Raw genomic sequence first — 18,489 nt, 5'->3', positions numbered from 1 at the left:
TCTGCCATAATGTTAAAAAAATTCATCGATACATTTATCATAATTAAATTGACGTTTAAATAAAAATGCGTAAACGAAAGAAATTCTTAGAAAGAAAATATACCGACAGCGACGCAAATGTATAGAAAAAAATCGAAACACGCAAGTAAAATATAGTAAAAAAAAAATCATAGAAATAAATGCGAAAATTATGATAATTCAAAATCTTATGTATCTGAAACGGGAAGAGAGCGCCACAAAATTCAAAGTACGCGTTATTTAGAAATGTGCCCTCTATAATACAATATATGTAAAAATGTGAACGATCCGTGAGATGTAAGTTAATGCCAACATTTACCATTTCTTTCATTTTATTGCTATTTATTTAATGTATAACGAGTTAACGATAATTTATTAGAAGTATCTGTTCTTTGAAATATCATTTATTCTCTTCTTTCTCTTTCATTCGTTTCGTCATTAATATATTATTCACTGCCGCATCATTTTACGCATTCACACATGTTGGAGCAATCAAAATTCGTCGAAAGATCCTAAACACGAACATCCACGACTCGCATCAATGCGTGAACGCGAATTGCTTGCTGATGTCGCTGTCAATAGGCGGGCATTCTAACGAATATCTGATATTATCGCGATTCCGAGCATAGTACCGAAATAATTAACCAGATCAGAAGTTAAGCATTTACAACTCGCCTACGAGCAATAGCCTAAGCGATGTTAATTATATTCGAGATAATCGAGGAGGCGAGGAGAAACGCGAGAACATTTATATAGCCCACTTATAATCTTAGCCGTAAGCGCGATGAAGAAAGGCCTAGCTAATCGTAATCACATTGAACTCCGAGAGTGAAACGCACGGAAAAACTGTACTTTTTCGCCGCGTTGAAAATTTATAGAGTTTCCCGTTATATAAATAGTTATCAGTCGGACGATGAATGTGCCCGGCTGGATCGAATGATTTCTTTATCTCGCTCAACTCATCACGACCACTACGACTACATTCCTCCTTAACTAACAATAAATAGGCACTAATGTGAGAGAAACATATATATATATATATATATATAAATAATATAAATATATATAATATTAATATATATATATATATTATATAATTTTATAATATATAATAATATTATATATAAATATATAAATATAAATAAATGAATATTGCATACGAGGTGTCACGCTAGTATCTTTCATTTGCAAATTCTTTCATCTATTATATAAACAACTTTTATATTTCTTATTATTAAATATTATAATTAATTTTTTTTTGAATTCTTTTTTAAAATAAATCCAGTTTATGTTAAATATAAAATTAGAATATTTATTATCGATATGCAGAAAGAAGATATGATAGAAATGCGGGACATCCTCTCTGCAAATATATTCTATAATTATATATAAATACATACACACGCATTACACACTCACACACGCGCGCGCGCGCGCGTACAGAGGATACGTATGAGCGTATACATGGAGATATAATGGAGGAAAGGACGATAAAAAGAGAAAAGAGGGTTAATTCATAATTATGTAAGACACGTAATAAATTTTCAGACCGTTATATACTAGCATTCATGAAAAAGAGAAAAGAATCTCTCGCAGTATTTGAGGATTCAACGGTAATTGTTCGTTCAATATGCAATAATTTAATAGTAATATCGCTTAATTTGTAATCGATTAATTGAATCGAAGCGATACCATGTCTGGTCTCATCGTGGATAAATGGACAATTATGTGAGGGAGAAAAGAAAGGGAAACAACTCGAGAATAGGAAAATGCGTCGCCATTATTTCTCTGGCTCGAATGTGTCAACTCTGTAACTTGTAATAAAATAATAAAATATTAATCATGATATGTGTTAAAATATTTAGAGAACTTTCAAGAAATGTTTGACAAGTACAATATTAAAAAAATATGTAAATCCAAAATTTCCAATAGTTATATTGTTTATGACAATACAAAATTGACAATAGATACATATTGACAGCATGTTTGAAATCTTTGAAAAATGCTAATAATTGGAGATTAATTTCGAGTACTGCATATATCATCATGTTATCGTAAGTAAGACACAACATACAGGATGTTATACAGCTATCGCGTGATATAAATCTTGATGATTTTAATATAACTTATTTAACATCGATTTTATTTTGCAAGAGTTTTTTTTTATGTCTATGTAATTTTTGTAATGTGATGTCAATAATTGATTAATCGATCATATTGCTAACTTTATCGGAACGTATATATAGTTGGAAATTATAATATGCAAATTTTGAAGTCACATATAGTTGATCTAATTGGCATTCCTAATCAATCTCCATCAATCTCGTTCAATCTCTAATATTATCAAATTTAATAATATTCTCGCTATCTTAGATATTCCTTTTATCCTTTATTCCCGTTCAGGCTTTTGCTATAAATATGTCTGACCTATTATTTATCAAATAATTAACTAATTATTTGTAAAATAGTTAAGAATAATTGAAAATTATTACAAAACTGAAAATAGTTATTTGAAGAAATTACGAATGCCGTTTATGCCATATTTAAAAATTATGTATATTTGTTTTGCATTTAGAAACATTTTCTTAATTTAAAAAAAAAAAAAAAAAAAAAAGTAAAAGCCATTTATGTTTCCTATGGAAGGAAAGAAAACGAAAAAAATAGAAAAGAAACAAACGCGCAAAGATGATACGATTGTTGAATGATAGGATGTTGAAAACAGAAAGAAGTTTGAGCCGAGAAAAATTGAGCGACGTCAAGCGACATATAAAAACAGACACACACCACACATAGATACGGCGAAAGACTAAAAACTGATCCATTATATATCCCAAATCAAATTCTTTCGGAATTGGAACGGGGTCAATGAAAGACCGATGGATTTGTCGGAGAAATAAGATATAGATAGTTTTACTTGTTTCAAGAAATCCTTTGCGAGATTTTGCAAGAAGCTTTCTTAAACGGATCGATTCAAGATGCATTAAGATCCAGCATTAAGAAAGATCCAGTTTAATCCCTTTTAATTCCTCTTTTCTTTTCGTATTAAGTAATAATGCACGCGAAGTAATTGCACGTGCGTCGTTGGTAAGACAACTAGACCGTCTGAGAAGGCCTACGGTAAAATCTCTCGCATCCTAATAACGACAAATTTTACAATAGGACATAACGGGTTATATACTTTGCGCCTTAAGAGCACTTCGTATATATGTATATGAATGAGCAACACGACGCGGGCATGCCGATCTAATGAAAAAAAGGATTAGATTAGAGATGCGTGTGTGTGAGAAAAAAATAATAATGATTATAATAATTATAATAACATATAATAATAATAAAATATTATTAATATAAAATAATAACAATAAAAATAACGCTGTTACTCTGATTGTATATAGTCCTGTAATGTTATAGTATTATATATTAGAAAGGGCGCGAATACATATAATTAATTAAATACACACACACACACACATATACGCGTATTCGAAGGCGCGTACGCGCGCGGAAAGATAAGTAACGTTTAACCATATGATCTTAATTATTTGCGAACGGAATAAGCAAAAAAAACAGAAATAAATCGTACGAAATCACGTATAGAGTAAACAATGGGAAAAGGGAAGAACAGTCGAGACATCCAAGCACGTTCCTTCGTCGCCCGTTCCGTGTTGCATTTTTTGTAAAAATCCTTTGAAAATTCTCTCTGTGTTCAATCGATTTTTCCCAAATCGTGCCTTTTGGCGCGACGTTTTTAATTTTAATCGGCGTTTATTAGTGTCGCGAAGGGCAAATGTAAAAGAATTAAAATCCACTTCTCGTTATGCTAATAAAAAAAATTTATAAAAGAATTATACTTTAATAATCATTTGATATAATAAAATCAATTTGTAGGATTTCTATGGTAAATTTCAACACAAGATGTCTGCCAGATTAATGAACTTGCGTAATTTGATGCCATAATTCGTAATGTTACATTCTTTCGATATTTAATAATTTATAGCTTCCTTATATGATTATTACTTTATAATTCATCATATCATCATTTAACTCAAGATTTATCAAACTTTCTTCATATCACTGGTATATATATATAATTAAATATTAATAAATAATTTATCAAACATATCAAATATACGTTTCTTTATATATCGAGAATTTAATGTTTTAAAATCTATTAACTTTTTTCATATAATTGGCTTTTATATTGTGAGCTTATTTCATATAGTACTATCTCCGAAGTAAATTATAATTATATATACATAGAAAATGGATTTTATTCTTTTTGCCTTATGCCCTTCGAATATAGTACTCAAGTACAATTTAAGTAGACATACGACCTAATGTATTATCGATATACGTATAAGAATAAACGTCAAACGATTTGCGGCGAAGCGCCAAGCGAAGCGTTTATCGATGAATGAAGATTAACAATGAAGATGAATGATTCTATTAGTGCTACGTACTTTCTTAATAAAATCAATAAATAATGAACACGAAAATTGATCTTGTCGAAGAAAAATGTATATTAGAAACAACATAACTCTTCATTCCACAAACTAAGAGATCCAGAGGAAAGTCTTGCTGCCAGAACTAAAATGTGTATCGCCGAAAAGACTTTCCCGGATGATTTCGCGACCTTATTCTTTGTATGTAATAATCATTAATCAAAAATGGATTTTATGAAAATTCTATAATCAACAGTTGAAATTATTTATAACGAAAATTATTTCACTATATCTACTATCATGCAAAATGTAATTTTTTGAAGATAAAATTCATAACGAAAGAGACGATTGAATCATCGATGTAAAATATTCTGAAATTAAAATAACATCAATCAATTAGTTCTAACGAATAACAAATTTGATTATAAAATTATACCAAATATCGACCTCTCATATTGAAAAATATATCTAAGACTATATCGGCCTCTCCGGATTAGGAATTTATAAATCCATCTAGTAAGGCGATATTTTTTTAGACAGATAAATCAGTCAGGTAGGTAGATCGATATTTAAGATCACGGCGGCGATAGACAGAGCTAAATTCGCGTATCATAGTAAATCTTTATATGTATATAATGTTCGTTCATTACGCCGTATCTCGGAATTTAATCCTTTAACAGATACCTTCATGAATTCAATACTTTTTAATATGTGTGTAAAGAGTCAATATAGATCGCTTTCCAAAAATTCCTCAATTTCTACGAAAATATCTTCATAAAATGCAATCCTCGGCTATAATAGCCTAGAATCATTTAACATAAAAATCAAACAAAATATTTTCTAACTCATTCACTTTAAGGATTAAACAGAATTAGACAAAGAGACGGATTCTCTCAAGAGGATCAGTTTTGTGTGTACGAATAGAGAAGATATTCAAGGAGAGAAATCCCGAGCCGTTCATCTTTCATCTTGTCATAATCATCAATTGTCTCGAACTTTAATCGTTCGCGCAGTTCATTGGAAGTTTATGCGTGCCTCACATGTATAACATTATTGTTAATGCGAATAACATTACACCATAATTACAAAATAAGCTCTATACAATCAGTAACGATCTTGAGAGTCAAGATTGTCAAGTACTGACAGTAATCGAAAACGGTCGTAATTTCATAACAGTATCTAATCACGCGTGCGCACATTTGATTATTGATGATACGCCTCTATAAAGCAGTACCAAAGATAAATACTACAACGACTACTAGTAAGCGCTTGTTGTGAGGAAATCGACTATCGGGAACTATTATATCCTCGTTCACTTTTCTCTCACATTAACTTTGTCTAACACTCTTGGGAAAAAAAAAAAAAAAAAAAAAAAAGCATGGAAGTTATATCCTCATTATTCTGACGACGTAGGGGATAATCGTGTCACCTATTATACAGCGAGATTACTTAATAGTGGTTGGCATTATCGTCACTGCCGGGTCTAATATATCGCCGCTTTTCGTATTAAGTTAAAATTGAGCAGGGTATATAGGAAACGATCGTTATCTCCTCGAGAAAAACAGGGAAGCAGATCGATACAATACATACAATATTGCCGTTTCACGGTATTTACATTTTTTGTAAATTTTACAAGCAAGAATATGATTAATTCTTAAACATTAAATTATCACTCATATATTTTCCGTTAGATTATAAGATTATTTATAAGTTGAAGTTATATTGTCACTAATATGATTTAATGCATAATATCACACAGAAAGAATTGTTTATTATTTAATTAAAATTTTGTTTATATAATATAGCTATATACAGGGTGCCCCTTTTTAATCTCCTCAGGCAAATATCTCAAAAACCAAGCCCGGAAGAGAAAAATGTTTCAGACAAAAGTTGTTTGGTTTCGAGGGGGCCATAAGATGGTATCATTGGTTTGACCTTGGAAAATCATTTGAAGGTCATGTGAAGGTCAACTTTAAAATCTTAAACGGAAACCCCCATTTTTTATTTAGTATTCTTGTAGCTGAGCGAATCGAGAGCTTTCCAAAACACTATAATAAAGTATTTTGTCATCAAGTACTTTTTGAGTTATTTTATATTTTAATCTGACATATTTTGATATAAAAAATAAAATATTTCGTAAAATATTCAGTTTTCGATAATCTTATCGTAATACTTTTATGTACAAAATAATGAGACAAATTAATTAGTGCCAAAAAAAAACAAATAATTGTTTAAAAAAATACATTGTAAATAATTTTCTTAAAAACAATTTTTTTTTTATACTAATTGATTTGTCTCATTATTCTGTACATAGAAGTATTACGGTAAGATTATCGAAAATTAAATATTTTACGAGATATTTAATTTTTTATATCAAAATATGTCAGATTAAAATATAAAATAACTGAAAAAGTACTTAATAAAAAAATACTTTATTATAGTGTTTTGGAAAGCTCTCGATGTCAGCTACAAGAATACTAAATAAAAAATCAGGGTTTCTATTTAAGATTTTAAAGTTGACCTTCACATGATCTTCAAATGATTTTCCAAGGTCAAATCATTGTCATCATCTTATGGCCCCCTCGAAACCAAACAACTTTTGTCTGAAACATTTTTCTCTTCCGGGCTTGGTTTTTGTGATATTTGCCTAAGGAGATTAAAATGGGACACTCTGTATATATACAATTTTATTAGTATCCTCTATTACCGTTTTAAAATAAATAATTCAAGCTTGATAAATCTTATTACACACGTTAGATCACTGAAAGCTTTCATGATGAATGTTAATAGCTTAAAACACAAAAGAAATTTTTTTCCGAGAAAACTATATGGGAAAGAAACTTAAATAATACTACTAGCATTATTAATATGCTATTTTATTCCTTTCTTAAAAAGGGTATATAAAATCGAATCGATTCACTTACTTCGTATCGTGAGCAGCTGTGTTATCGCGGAGATCGTGTATTTTGATAGTTTAACAAATGTTAAGGGTTTTATTGCGTAATTCATTACAAGGACAAGTTTTATATTGATTTGACGGCACAACATATGCAAAAATATGAGGGATTATTTTCTTTTTGCACAAATTATTCCGTTATTACGCATTCCATATCTTCTTTTGTCTAGAATGATAAAATACCTTTAGATTTCAAAATCTTAAATTTCTTAAGTAATAATCGAGATGTATGAGTACAAATTGAAAATCTACATCTTATTTTTGAAAATTTATGATGATTTGTCGTCTACGCAGTATCTAAACGTAATAAGCTAAAAGTCAAAATCTCAGTTGCACGATAAAAATTAATATCAATAAAGTAATAAAAATAATAGAATGATCGGTAAATATACGTATTATATATGTGTACGTATAATCGCTTATAATGCTAAAATTACTATTTGATATTTTAATATTTTCGATTTTTATTAAAATTTTTTAATTTCTATTTAAAAAAATATACAAATATTTTATTTATTTCTGTAACAATACTATTCTTTTGTTAATGTAATATTACAAAAATACAACTTGAAATGTAATTACCTGGAAACGCATGCAAAAAGATCAATAAAAATATATATCTACTATAAATTTTGCACAACTCAATAGGAAATTTTAATCGATTATTCCACTAGGAAAATATAATGTAAAGTATTTGTATTAAGAAGATATATATAATTCTTCTTTCCAAATATTGTGGAGATTCACTCTCTCCCGCCGTGTAAAGCAGAAACAAATAGTACATGCATTATTGTTTTATAGTCTGCACTATATCAGAAAGCCATGGTCGTCATAGACAATTACATAAATAAAAACAATATTTAAAGACAAGCTACGTCTGCACTAATTTTGCATAAAGGCACCCTATCTCAATAATATTTATAATGTTGGTATTTGCATGAAATTGATTCCTTTTAAAGATACAATCGGTAAAAATATATTTTAATGAAAATATAATAAAGGGAAACATGTTCCAAAAAAAAAAAAGAAAAAAAAATTATAACTAATTTCATTACTAATTGATTTATATAAAATAGAGCATTTGAATTATTAAACTGTCATACATAATTATATTTATTTTAAATTATATTATTTAATTATAGACAATTTGTACATATATAACAAAAAATGTTTTCTATTATTAAAAATTCAAAAACAATACAACATACGCGATTATGTGATTACGACGAAATGATCTTTACATTTATGATTAATTCGATCTTGCCGATAAAAATTATTCGTCATATCGCTAATGAAAAATTTTATCAGCTAATCGATCTATCAAGCTTCCTCCCTTCTCCCATCTCTCGTCACACGAGTTTTTCGCGTGAACAAAATGTTCCCGGTCACAGAATGGCCATATCGCGTAACTGCATTGGCAGGAAACAAAGTCGTGAGTTTGATGTGCTAAATTTTCATAAAAAATGAAAATTTTACGTGTGTATGTGTGTGTGTGTGTGTGTGGATGTGTGGATTCGTAAAATAATGAGAATCTTATGAGAGAGCATTTCATGATTGTTGCCGATCGATGCAAAAAACATTCGTCGAGAGATTTATAGATACAATATTAAAATAATATAAAAAGAAAGAGCATTGTTTCTAATTTATACTGTGTGTGGCTAAGTTTCAATCAGTTCCGTTTTATTATTATCGTTTCATTATTTTAATGCAAAAATTCAGTATTTTCAGGTTCGATTGATAAATATGCAATTTTTTTTTTTGCAATAAAGTTTTTTCGTTGAAATATTAATTACAGCTCCACTTGTAGATAAAGTAATTCGCATCAAAAATTGCAAGTATAATTACTATATTATTTATGAATATATATTGAAATATATTTCGTACTTGTCAATAATTTAGATTTAAAAAAGATTCAGAGAGAAATAAAAAGATATACACTTGCAAACTTTTTATCATTAAATTAATCTTTCAAATAGTTGGATGGAATATTTAATAATATGTATTATATACAGGGTGTCCCATTTTAATCTCCTCAGGCAAATATCTCAAAAACCAAGCCCGGAAGAGAAAAATGTTTCAGACAAAAGTTGTTTGGTTTCGAGGGGGCCATAAGATGGTGACAATGATTTGACCTTGGAAGATCATTTGAAGGTCATGTGAAGGTCAACATTAAAATCTTAAATAGAAACCTCAATTTTTTATTTAGTATTCTTGTAGCTGACATCGAGAGCTTTCCAAAACACTATAATAAAGTATTTTTTTATTAAGTACTTTTTGAGTTATTTTATATTTTAATCTGACATATTTTGATATAAAAAATTAAATATCTCGTAAAATATTTAGTTTTTGATAATCTTACCGTAATACTTCTATGTACAGAATAATGAGACAAATCAATTAGTATAAAAAAAAAAATTGTTTTTAAGAAAATTATTTACAATGTATTTTTTTAAACAATTATTTGTTTTTTTTTGGCACTAATTAATTTGTCTCATTAGTTTGTACATAAAAGTATTACGGTAAGATTATCGAAAACTGAATATTTTACGAAATATTTTATTTTTTATATCAAAATATGTCAGATTAAAATATAAAATAACTCAAAAAGTACTTAATGAAAAAATACTTTATTATAGTGTTTTGGAAAGCTCTCGATGTCAGCTACAAGAATACTAAATAAAAAATGGGGGTTTCCATTTAAGATTTTAATGTTGACCTTCACATGACCTTCAAATGATTTTCCAAGGTCAAACCAATGGTACCATCTTATGGCCCCCTCGAAACCAAACAACTTTTGTCTGAAACATTTTTCTCTTCCGGGCTTGGTTTTTGAGATATTTGCCTGAGGAGATTAAAATGGGACACCCTGTATATATATATATATATATATATATATATATATATATATATATATATATTCCATTACTTTTTTTTTGTGTTCCCCGTTCATCGTTGAAAAGATCGCACATATTATGAATTCTTCTTATATAATTTTATATAAATGATGTATTAAAAATTTCAAGAATACCTTAGGAAATTATTCTTATTACAGATACAGCTTTAATCGATCCATCGATCATGACGAGATTCTCTGTGCTACTACGCTTGTTGTACGATGAATGTTTCTATGTACGTGTACACATAAGGACAGATAGATATATCTTCTCGCATAAACTTACACGGGTATTAAAGCATATTCGAGTGATTGCCGCCGGTTTATTATTATAATAATATTGTATTATTTATTTATAATGATTTAGAGCACAAATTCGTGTGACAAGGCATGTCGTGCTTTATCTTTCAATATTCGCATAATGATTGTTAATTATTCGAGAAATGGGGGAGGGGGGGAGGGGCAACGCTCTTTCAAAGCAACGGGAGAGTGTGACTGACGTTTATATTGTAGTTTGACGTACGAATATTGAGAGAATGCACGTATGTCAGATATGCGTCCAATACGCATGCAAGTTTATGTGAAAAGACATATCTGTCCCCCCGTGTGTACAATGTTAATCCGATAGCCTACGAATTGCTGCGCGAATCGCGCTGCACGTATAGAAGTATAATGGGGTTCATCTTGTCTAGTCAGGGTTATAAATAAATCATTTTACCATTTAGTCATTTCTCTTATCGCTATGTGTGTGAATACGTATACAATTCCCCCGGTCCCCCCCCCCCCCCTCCATCGAAAGTTCGAACAAATGGACGAAATTGATGATGATTTCTGTATCTCGGGAAACGACGAGGATGATGATTAAATGTACGATGCGACTGTCCATAATGTATATCACCATTAATTATTATTGTTATTATTATTATTATTATTATTATTATTATTATTATTATTATATTATATATATTAATATTATTTATCATCATCATCATCAATTGTCATTATTATTATTGATCACCGATTATTATGATTATTATTAAATTACTTATCATTAGTTACTACCGCTACGGCTATATAATACCTTTGTAAATGAGAATCAAGACACTGATGGCGTTATAAGGAAAAGGAACTTAATAAATTGAAATTCTATTAACCCACAAGAGCGTTCGATTGTCATTTGTGTCGTCATTGGCTTACCTTACTCCTAAACAGTAACAATTGTATTTTATTATAATATCAATTTTATATATACAGAGTGTTCGGCAACAGGTAGGGCAAAATTTAAGGAATGATTTTACATGATAAGACAAAAATTAAGAATAATGAAATTGCGGTGAAGGCTTCGTTTTTTAGTTATAAATGTTTGAAAATTCGCATGCAAAGATGCCTGAAGGCAATTCGCCAATCTCGTCAGCAGAGTCCGATTCTGTTCTGTCTTTTATTTTCAACGTACTATTCCGTCTTTCCTTCGCGATCGCAGGGATAACAGAATATCATTATAACAAATGATCAAAATGCCTCCATTCTATTGTAGACAAAATTCGATTCTTCTGCGGAAGTTTTGTCTTATGTTTCGGAAATCAGCCAGAGATCGACGAATTGCCGTTCTTCATGCATTTTTCATGCGACTTTTCAAACATTTATATTAGGTGTACAACTTTGCTTTCGCCGTTTTTTTTTCCGAAATTCGGGGCTTTATTGTAAAAAACTGGTTATACATTTATGATTCAAAGTATTGTCCACTCCCAATGATCGTGCCAATTCTTTTTGACTTTGACTCGAGTCTTCATTAAGTAATGCCCCCAATTCTGCATCTTCGAAAACCTTCTCTCTTCCACCGCTTCGACGTGAAAATCATCGTTCTTGAAGCGTTGAAACCACTCACGACACGTTCTTTCACCAATAGCGGCTTCACCATAAGTATTTGAGAGCATTCGATGAGCCTCAGCCGCAGATTTCTTCATATTGAAGCAGAAAATTAAAACCTCCCGCAAATGACGAGAATTTGGCTCGTAAACTGACATTTTCAATCGAGAATAACTTTATGACGCAGACACAAATCGACTGATGTTTCTATGGGGTTATGTTGACAGATGCCCAAGTTTATCGCATGACGTCTATGATCTATTTATTTCGACCACTACTTACCGCTAAAGCCATCTATAGGAAAACGGCGGAAGCAAAGTTGTACACCTAATAATTAAAAAACGAAGCCTCCGCCGTAATTTTATTATTCTTGATTTTCGTTTTATTTTATCGTGTAGAATTATTGCTTAAATTTTGTTCCACTTGACCAATAATTCTTAATTGTTTTCATAGCCGTTGAAACTGCAGATTATTCTTGCGACAATATTCTTGCGAACAATATTTGTATTTTTCAAATATATTATCAACTATAAAAATATATATAATGAGCATCTATATAATAAGTCTTATCTTTTGTCATCTCAGCTAAATTTTGTCATTTCAATAATTCTCAACATGTTCTCAATATGTTTCTTAATATGTTTTTATTTTGCATGATATATCAAAACAAATTTATATCATCTATAGAAAGCATCGCTACTATAGTATACGTAAATAAAATTAATTTGGTCTACGCCGAAAAAAGCAATTAATTATTGACATTCAAAAGACTTTGTAATGTCATGTAGGTAGGTAAATTTAAATATAAATACCGCAGAAAAATATTACTTATAAATACAGAACTGATCTTTAGATGTCTGCGATGTTATCATAACTTGAATACTCAACCTCTTTTATATTTATGCTGTTTTGACAATCGTTTAGATAATGTAACGAACCACTAGTCTTTAAAAACAGCCTCCGAAAGGTTAACCGAGTCAGAAAGTCCCGCATCGCCTACGAAATAAGATACACTAATAAAGCTAGAATCAGAAGAACTTTAGAGAGAAAATAACCACTGTTAAACGTATTTAAAAATACAATCAGCTTACCATGTCAAAGACCAAAGATCTTAGCAAGTTTTCGGTTGAAAAATTGCAGGAGTTTTTAATGTCTTTCGACATAGTTCTATCCGACATCGATGGTGAGTTACAATCAACGAAAAAATTTACTATTGGTATATTTCTAAAACTATAGGTTGTTTCACTTAATTTGAACATTTGAAGTGTCTGCTATTTTTGGTAATATTGAAAAATATATAAAAAAAAATTATTTGATTCGATGAATATTATGATGAACAAGAGATTTTAATTAAAGATATTTGAAAGTTATTTACGCTGCATTACATTCTTTCTTATTTCCGTATTATTTTGTCTGTCATTTTTGAATTATTAAATAAATTAAATTCTTTTTAAGAGTCTTTACAAAATAATTAGTATCGTAGGCAATCAAGCTCCTAGGACGATAATTTTAGCCTGTCAAAATGTAAGTGGTTTTCTTAGGCGCTTTTGACGAAAAACACGGGGAAAATAGTTACAATATACCATCGTTGTTTATTAAAAAATTATTAACAAAACAATTTCCATGAATTATATCTAATTTTCGGATACCATTATTTATTCATGTGTAATAAATCGAATGCGTGTGCGAGGGAGGGGCTCTGCTTCTCTCTCTCTGCACCCTCCACCCTGAAAGAAATGTACTAAGCTAATACGTTCTATTAAATGTACATGGGTAATAGAAAAAATTCATGATGTGTTCTATTTACATAATTGTTTGTTATGATTTCTGTTCCAATGAAATATTTTTTGATAATTTTTTCTCTTATTAAAATTCAAATTTTACGTTTTATAAAATATTCATATTATTGCTACATCTTGCAAACTATTGACTCTAGAATTTTTTTATTATTTTTTTTTCGCGTTCTTCGTCAAAAATGTCTCCGAAAATCACTTACATTTCGAGGGGCCAAAGTTATGGCGATCATACCAAGCTCCTATATCTTGGCCAATCCGTTAATTAAGAAATAAAATATGCAAAAAAATCTCTTAATTGTTAAATTTTAATACATTCCGTATTAAATAGAATATTTTCTATTCTCTGATTGTAATGCAAAAGCTTGCGAGCCAAATTGATCATTTTACACAATTTCACTACTTTTTGAAGATTCTTGAAAAAGTTGATAATATCTCTACAATGTACGTTTGTCAGGATAATTTTATAGAAAGAAGACGTGTCGTGGAGCGATTTCATGTACATGCATGGACTATCAATTCAGAAGTAATGAATAATGTATAAAGAAAATATTTACTTATTTGTCATATAGGAGTTGTGTGGCAACTTAATCATCCTATCGAGGGCGCTTTTGAATCTTTAGCGATATTGCAAAAATTGGGAAAGAAGATATATTTGGTAACGAATAATACTGAGAATGCGGATCAAACTTATTGTGATAGAGCTCGATGTGCTTGTTTGTATTTGACTTCAGTGAGTATGCAAAATGTGTGTGTGTGTGTGTGTGGGTTTTTTTTTTTTTATATATTTTATCCGGTCGGTTTATTCGATGATCATTTTGTTCGTATATATGTATACGGAATTTATAGTAATTAACGATCTTTTTCTTATTATCAATCTCTCTATTAGAAAAACAGCCTGTGATTTATATCCCTCTTAAAGTTGGAGACATAAATATCAAAACTAAATTCTTAAAATTTATATTCTTATACCCAATTAGTCTTTACATTTATAATTAATCTATGTAATACAATTCAATAATGTACCAAATGCACTGCATATTATCTAAGTTTTATTATTAATAACAAATAAATATTCAGTTCATTATTCTCAGTAATAGTTGCTGATAATAAATAAAAAAAAAAAAATATATATATATATAATTAAGGCTATTATATCATGAAAGAGTAATATTATTAATGTATAAATGTGTGCGACATGATATAATGTAAAAAATATCATAATCAGTATTTTTAGAAATGCCAAAAAATAACAGAGACGCTAATGTTACAGGATCATGTAATTAATATCGTCAAAGTGATTATCTGGTATTTGAATAAGATGGATTTTCACGGTAAGGTTTTCGCCATCGTTTCGGATGAATCGCAGAAGGCATTGAAAAAAGCAGGAATACAAATAGAAGAAGAAGTGAGTAAATAAATAAAAGAGTTCATTTCTGAATTTTTCCGATATAAATAATAAGTTTCGTACAGATAATATTTCGCCAACATGAAGGTTAATTGAAAAGATAACTTTTTACCAATCCAAAAATTCTGATTTGAATAAAACTACATGAAATTTACGACAACAAATTCAATTCAATTTTCATTCCAAACCATTTTCGCAGCCACAAATTTACGATAAAAAAGTAATTGCGACTATAAAGGGCGTCTTGGACCGACCATCCGTTAAAGCTGTAATCTGTGATTTCGATAGTAAGTGCAATTGGTCAAAATTAGCTTTGGCCATATCATGCCTTCAACGTAAGGATGTGTTGTACATAGGAGGGGCAATGGAAAATTGGATACACATAGAATCAGTACCTTCTAAAATAAGGATCTTAGGTGAGTATATTAATACCGTTATTATAAAGAATGTAAACATATTCCCTTATAAAAATATTTACATTACTTATTAATTGCAAGTTTGTAATCATCATAATACGCATATTCCTTAACATAAAAAAAGCAACTGCTTCTCATATATTTATAAAGAGAAAAATAATTAATATTATACATAAAAAAATAATATTATACATAAGAATTTTTATTACGTACAACAAAATATAAGAACTACATATATATTTGGCATAAAAAATAAAAAAAATAAAAAAAATTTTTTACAGAGAATATTTTTGAATTTATATATATATATATATATATATTCCTTTTTCTTTTTTTCGTTTAATCAGGTCCTGGACCATTCATACACCTTATCAGCGCACAAAGCGGAAGAAAACCGATTCTATGTGGCAAACCTAGCCAAACTTTAAAAGATTACATTTTAGATACATGCAATGTGACCGATCCACAAAGATGTTTGTTCATCGGTGACACGTGAGTAAACATAGTAATAGGATTCGTTATACTTTCTTTTTTTTTTGACACGTTATTCATATTAAATTCTTAAAATATATATATACAGTTATATATATATGTGTTACACATCAATATCATTATTTAAACATTCATCTCGTGAAAGAAAACGCTGTATTAATTCGTATATATGAATTTAGGGTTGATCAAGACATGAGATTTGCCTCTATGTGTGGATTTAAGAAGCTTTTCGTCGGTACGGGAAGTGATTCTCTGGAAAAAGCGCAAAAAAACATTGATACTTATCCTGATTACTATATTCCTGCTTTGAGCCAGCTATTTTCCGCACACAAGAATTTACAACTTTTACACACTGTCAATCACGAGAACAATTAATCGCATATCCTTGGATAGAAAAATAATTAATAATAAATCAATCTCTTATTAAGGCAAAATCAGTAATCAAATCGGTAGCAGTCCATTTACAAAGAATTATTGTAAAGAATAGATAATTATATCTTAAGTGTTGAATTGCATTTTTGATAGACATTATTATACATCCTGTAACAATTATACGTAATTATAAACTATTAAAACATTATTTAAATATTTTATACGCTTTTTAATCGCTATACTGAATAAATTTTGTAAATAAATCTATTCTTCATTTTTTGTCAAATCTTACATCGATGATTTCATATCTCATATTGATAATTTAATTATGCCATTTAACAAAAAAAAAAAAAAAAAAAAAAAAAAAAAAAAAAAAAAAAAACTAGTATTATAATATCGCATTATTTAATGGCATTTATAAAAAATATAAGTTTTAACATCAACATTATGACACACCAAACAAGACACTGAAATAAATAAGTCTTTTTAAACTTTCTTCCATGTATTAGAAATTTTCTAGACAGATGATAAAATTACAAGGTTTTGCTTCCAATCGGTGTGACAGTAGTGAATAAGTCCACAGTGAAATTAAACGTCAAAGTGGCCAATTAATTTTAATTATCAATATAAATGAAAAGACTCTGTGACCCTGAATCTATTTATTATCTATTATTATTACTTTAATACCTTGCAATGCGCGTAATTTTCAATTACTTCCTTCAAAGTATTGTATTTATATTTATAAAATTAAAATATTCCAAGTTTTTTAACGACAAACGAGAGAATCTTTACGATTTTTCTTTTTCTTATTAAACATTTCATTGTACAGGGTGTTTCAGAACAACCTTCCATCCTTAAAATGACATATTCCCGAGCGTTGCGCCGCTCCTGCCTGCTTTCTGTACTCGACGCGTGATTTGCTAACTATTTTTACTTATAACTCAAAAATTACGCTTCAATTCAAATTTTGGTAAAGGAAAAATCGTTCATATACCCGTATTCATAGTCCGTCCTTGAGGAATAAGGATTCCTTGTTCCTCGTTCCACGTTTCATAAACTTTCCTTGACCGAACAAGGAATCTTACTGGCTCCCTTATCTCAAGGAAGGCCACGAGTTCCCTTGAGGAGTGATGCGACCTTTTTAGCAGACGATACGCAGAATATAACCAAATATAACCTCCAAAAGTTAGTTTCGTTACATTTGTGGTTTTGTGGTTATTTGTTGTCGCGCTCTCAAACTGAAAGTGTATAAAGGAAAAAGGGATAATGGACAATGAATTTTTAAATGATTCTGACGATGGATTTGAAGACGAAAATCCAGAGAATCGGATTCTGTGGCAGATTCCGAAAAGATACATTCGCGATTGGGAAAATCCCGTGGAATTTTTTGAAGATACGAAAAAGTTTTCATATGTATTATATGAAATTAGTTGCAGGCAGCATAAAACGGTGCTGCCTCCAGTCGGTCACTAAAAATCCCTAAAATATTCCTTCCTTCTGAAAGGGAGACTCGAGGTCCATCTATGAAACAAGGTGGCCTTGCAGATTCAAGGAATCCTTCATGGAGGCTTCCTCCGTCCTTAAAATAAGGAAGGACTATGAATACGGGTAATAGAATCGTATCAGGAATACGTCATTTTAAGGATGGCGGGTTGTTCTGAAACACCTATATAAGTATTATAAAAAGAAAAAAAATTTTTTTTAAATAACAATGATAATTTTTATAACAATAATATACGTATACAATCATATTAGATCTACTTATCGGGATTCTCATGCGTTATGTATCGTAAATGAATTGAATTAATAAATTATTATATATCGGCATATTGA

General features: G+C 29.6%; 1 protein-coding gene and 1 long non-coding RNA gene across 2 annotated transcripts in view; one reads left to right on the top strand and one right to left on the bottom strand.

The window, feature by feature from the left end:
• The window catches only part of LOC138940309 (uncharacterized), a 160,154-nt gene that overhangs the window by 43,690 nt on the left and 97,975 nt on the right, over positions 1–18,489 (bottom strand). The gene's annotated exons all lie outside the window — the stretch shown is intronic.
• On the top strand, positions 13,258–16,659 carry LOC138940263 (uncharacterized). The gene is made up of 6 exons (XM_070308989.1): positions 13,258–13,358; positions 14,541–14,701; positions 15,242–15,376; positions 15,576–15,792; positions 16,140–16,284; positions 16,464–16,659. The coding sequence occupies exons 1-6, from the start codon at positions 13,268–13,270 to the stop codon at positions 16,657–16,659; spliced, it is 945 nt and encodes a 314-aa protein (XP_070165090.1). The 5' UTR covers positions 13,258–13,267.

This window comes from Polyergus mexicanus, unplaced genomic scaffold (genome assembly GCF_030449975.1).
Source record: "Polyergus mexicanus isolate NDT 795.1 unplaced genomic scaffold, iyPolMexi1.0 SCAF_16, whole genome shotgun sequence".
In the NCBI taxonomy this organism is placed as follows: Eukaryota; Metazoa; Arthropoda; class Insecta; order Hymenoptera; family Formicidae; genus Polyergus; species Polyergus mexicanus.
Note: the sequence above shows the minus strand (reverse complement) of the source record. Positions and strands in the feature narration are given on the sequence as shown.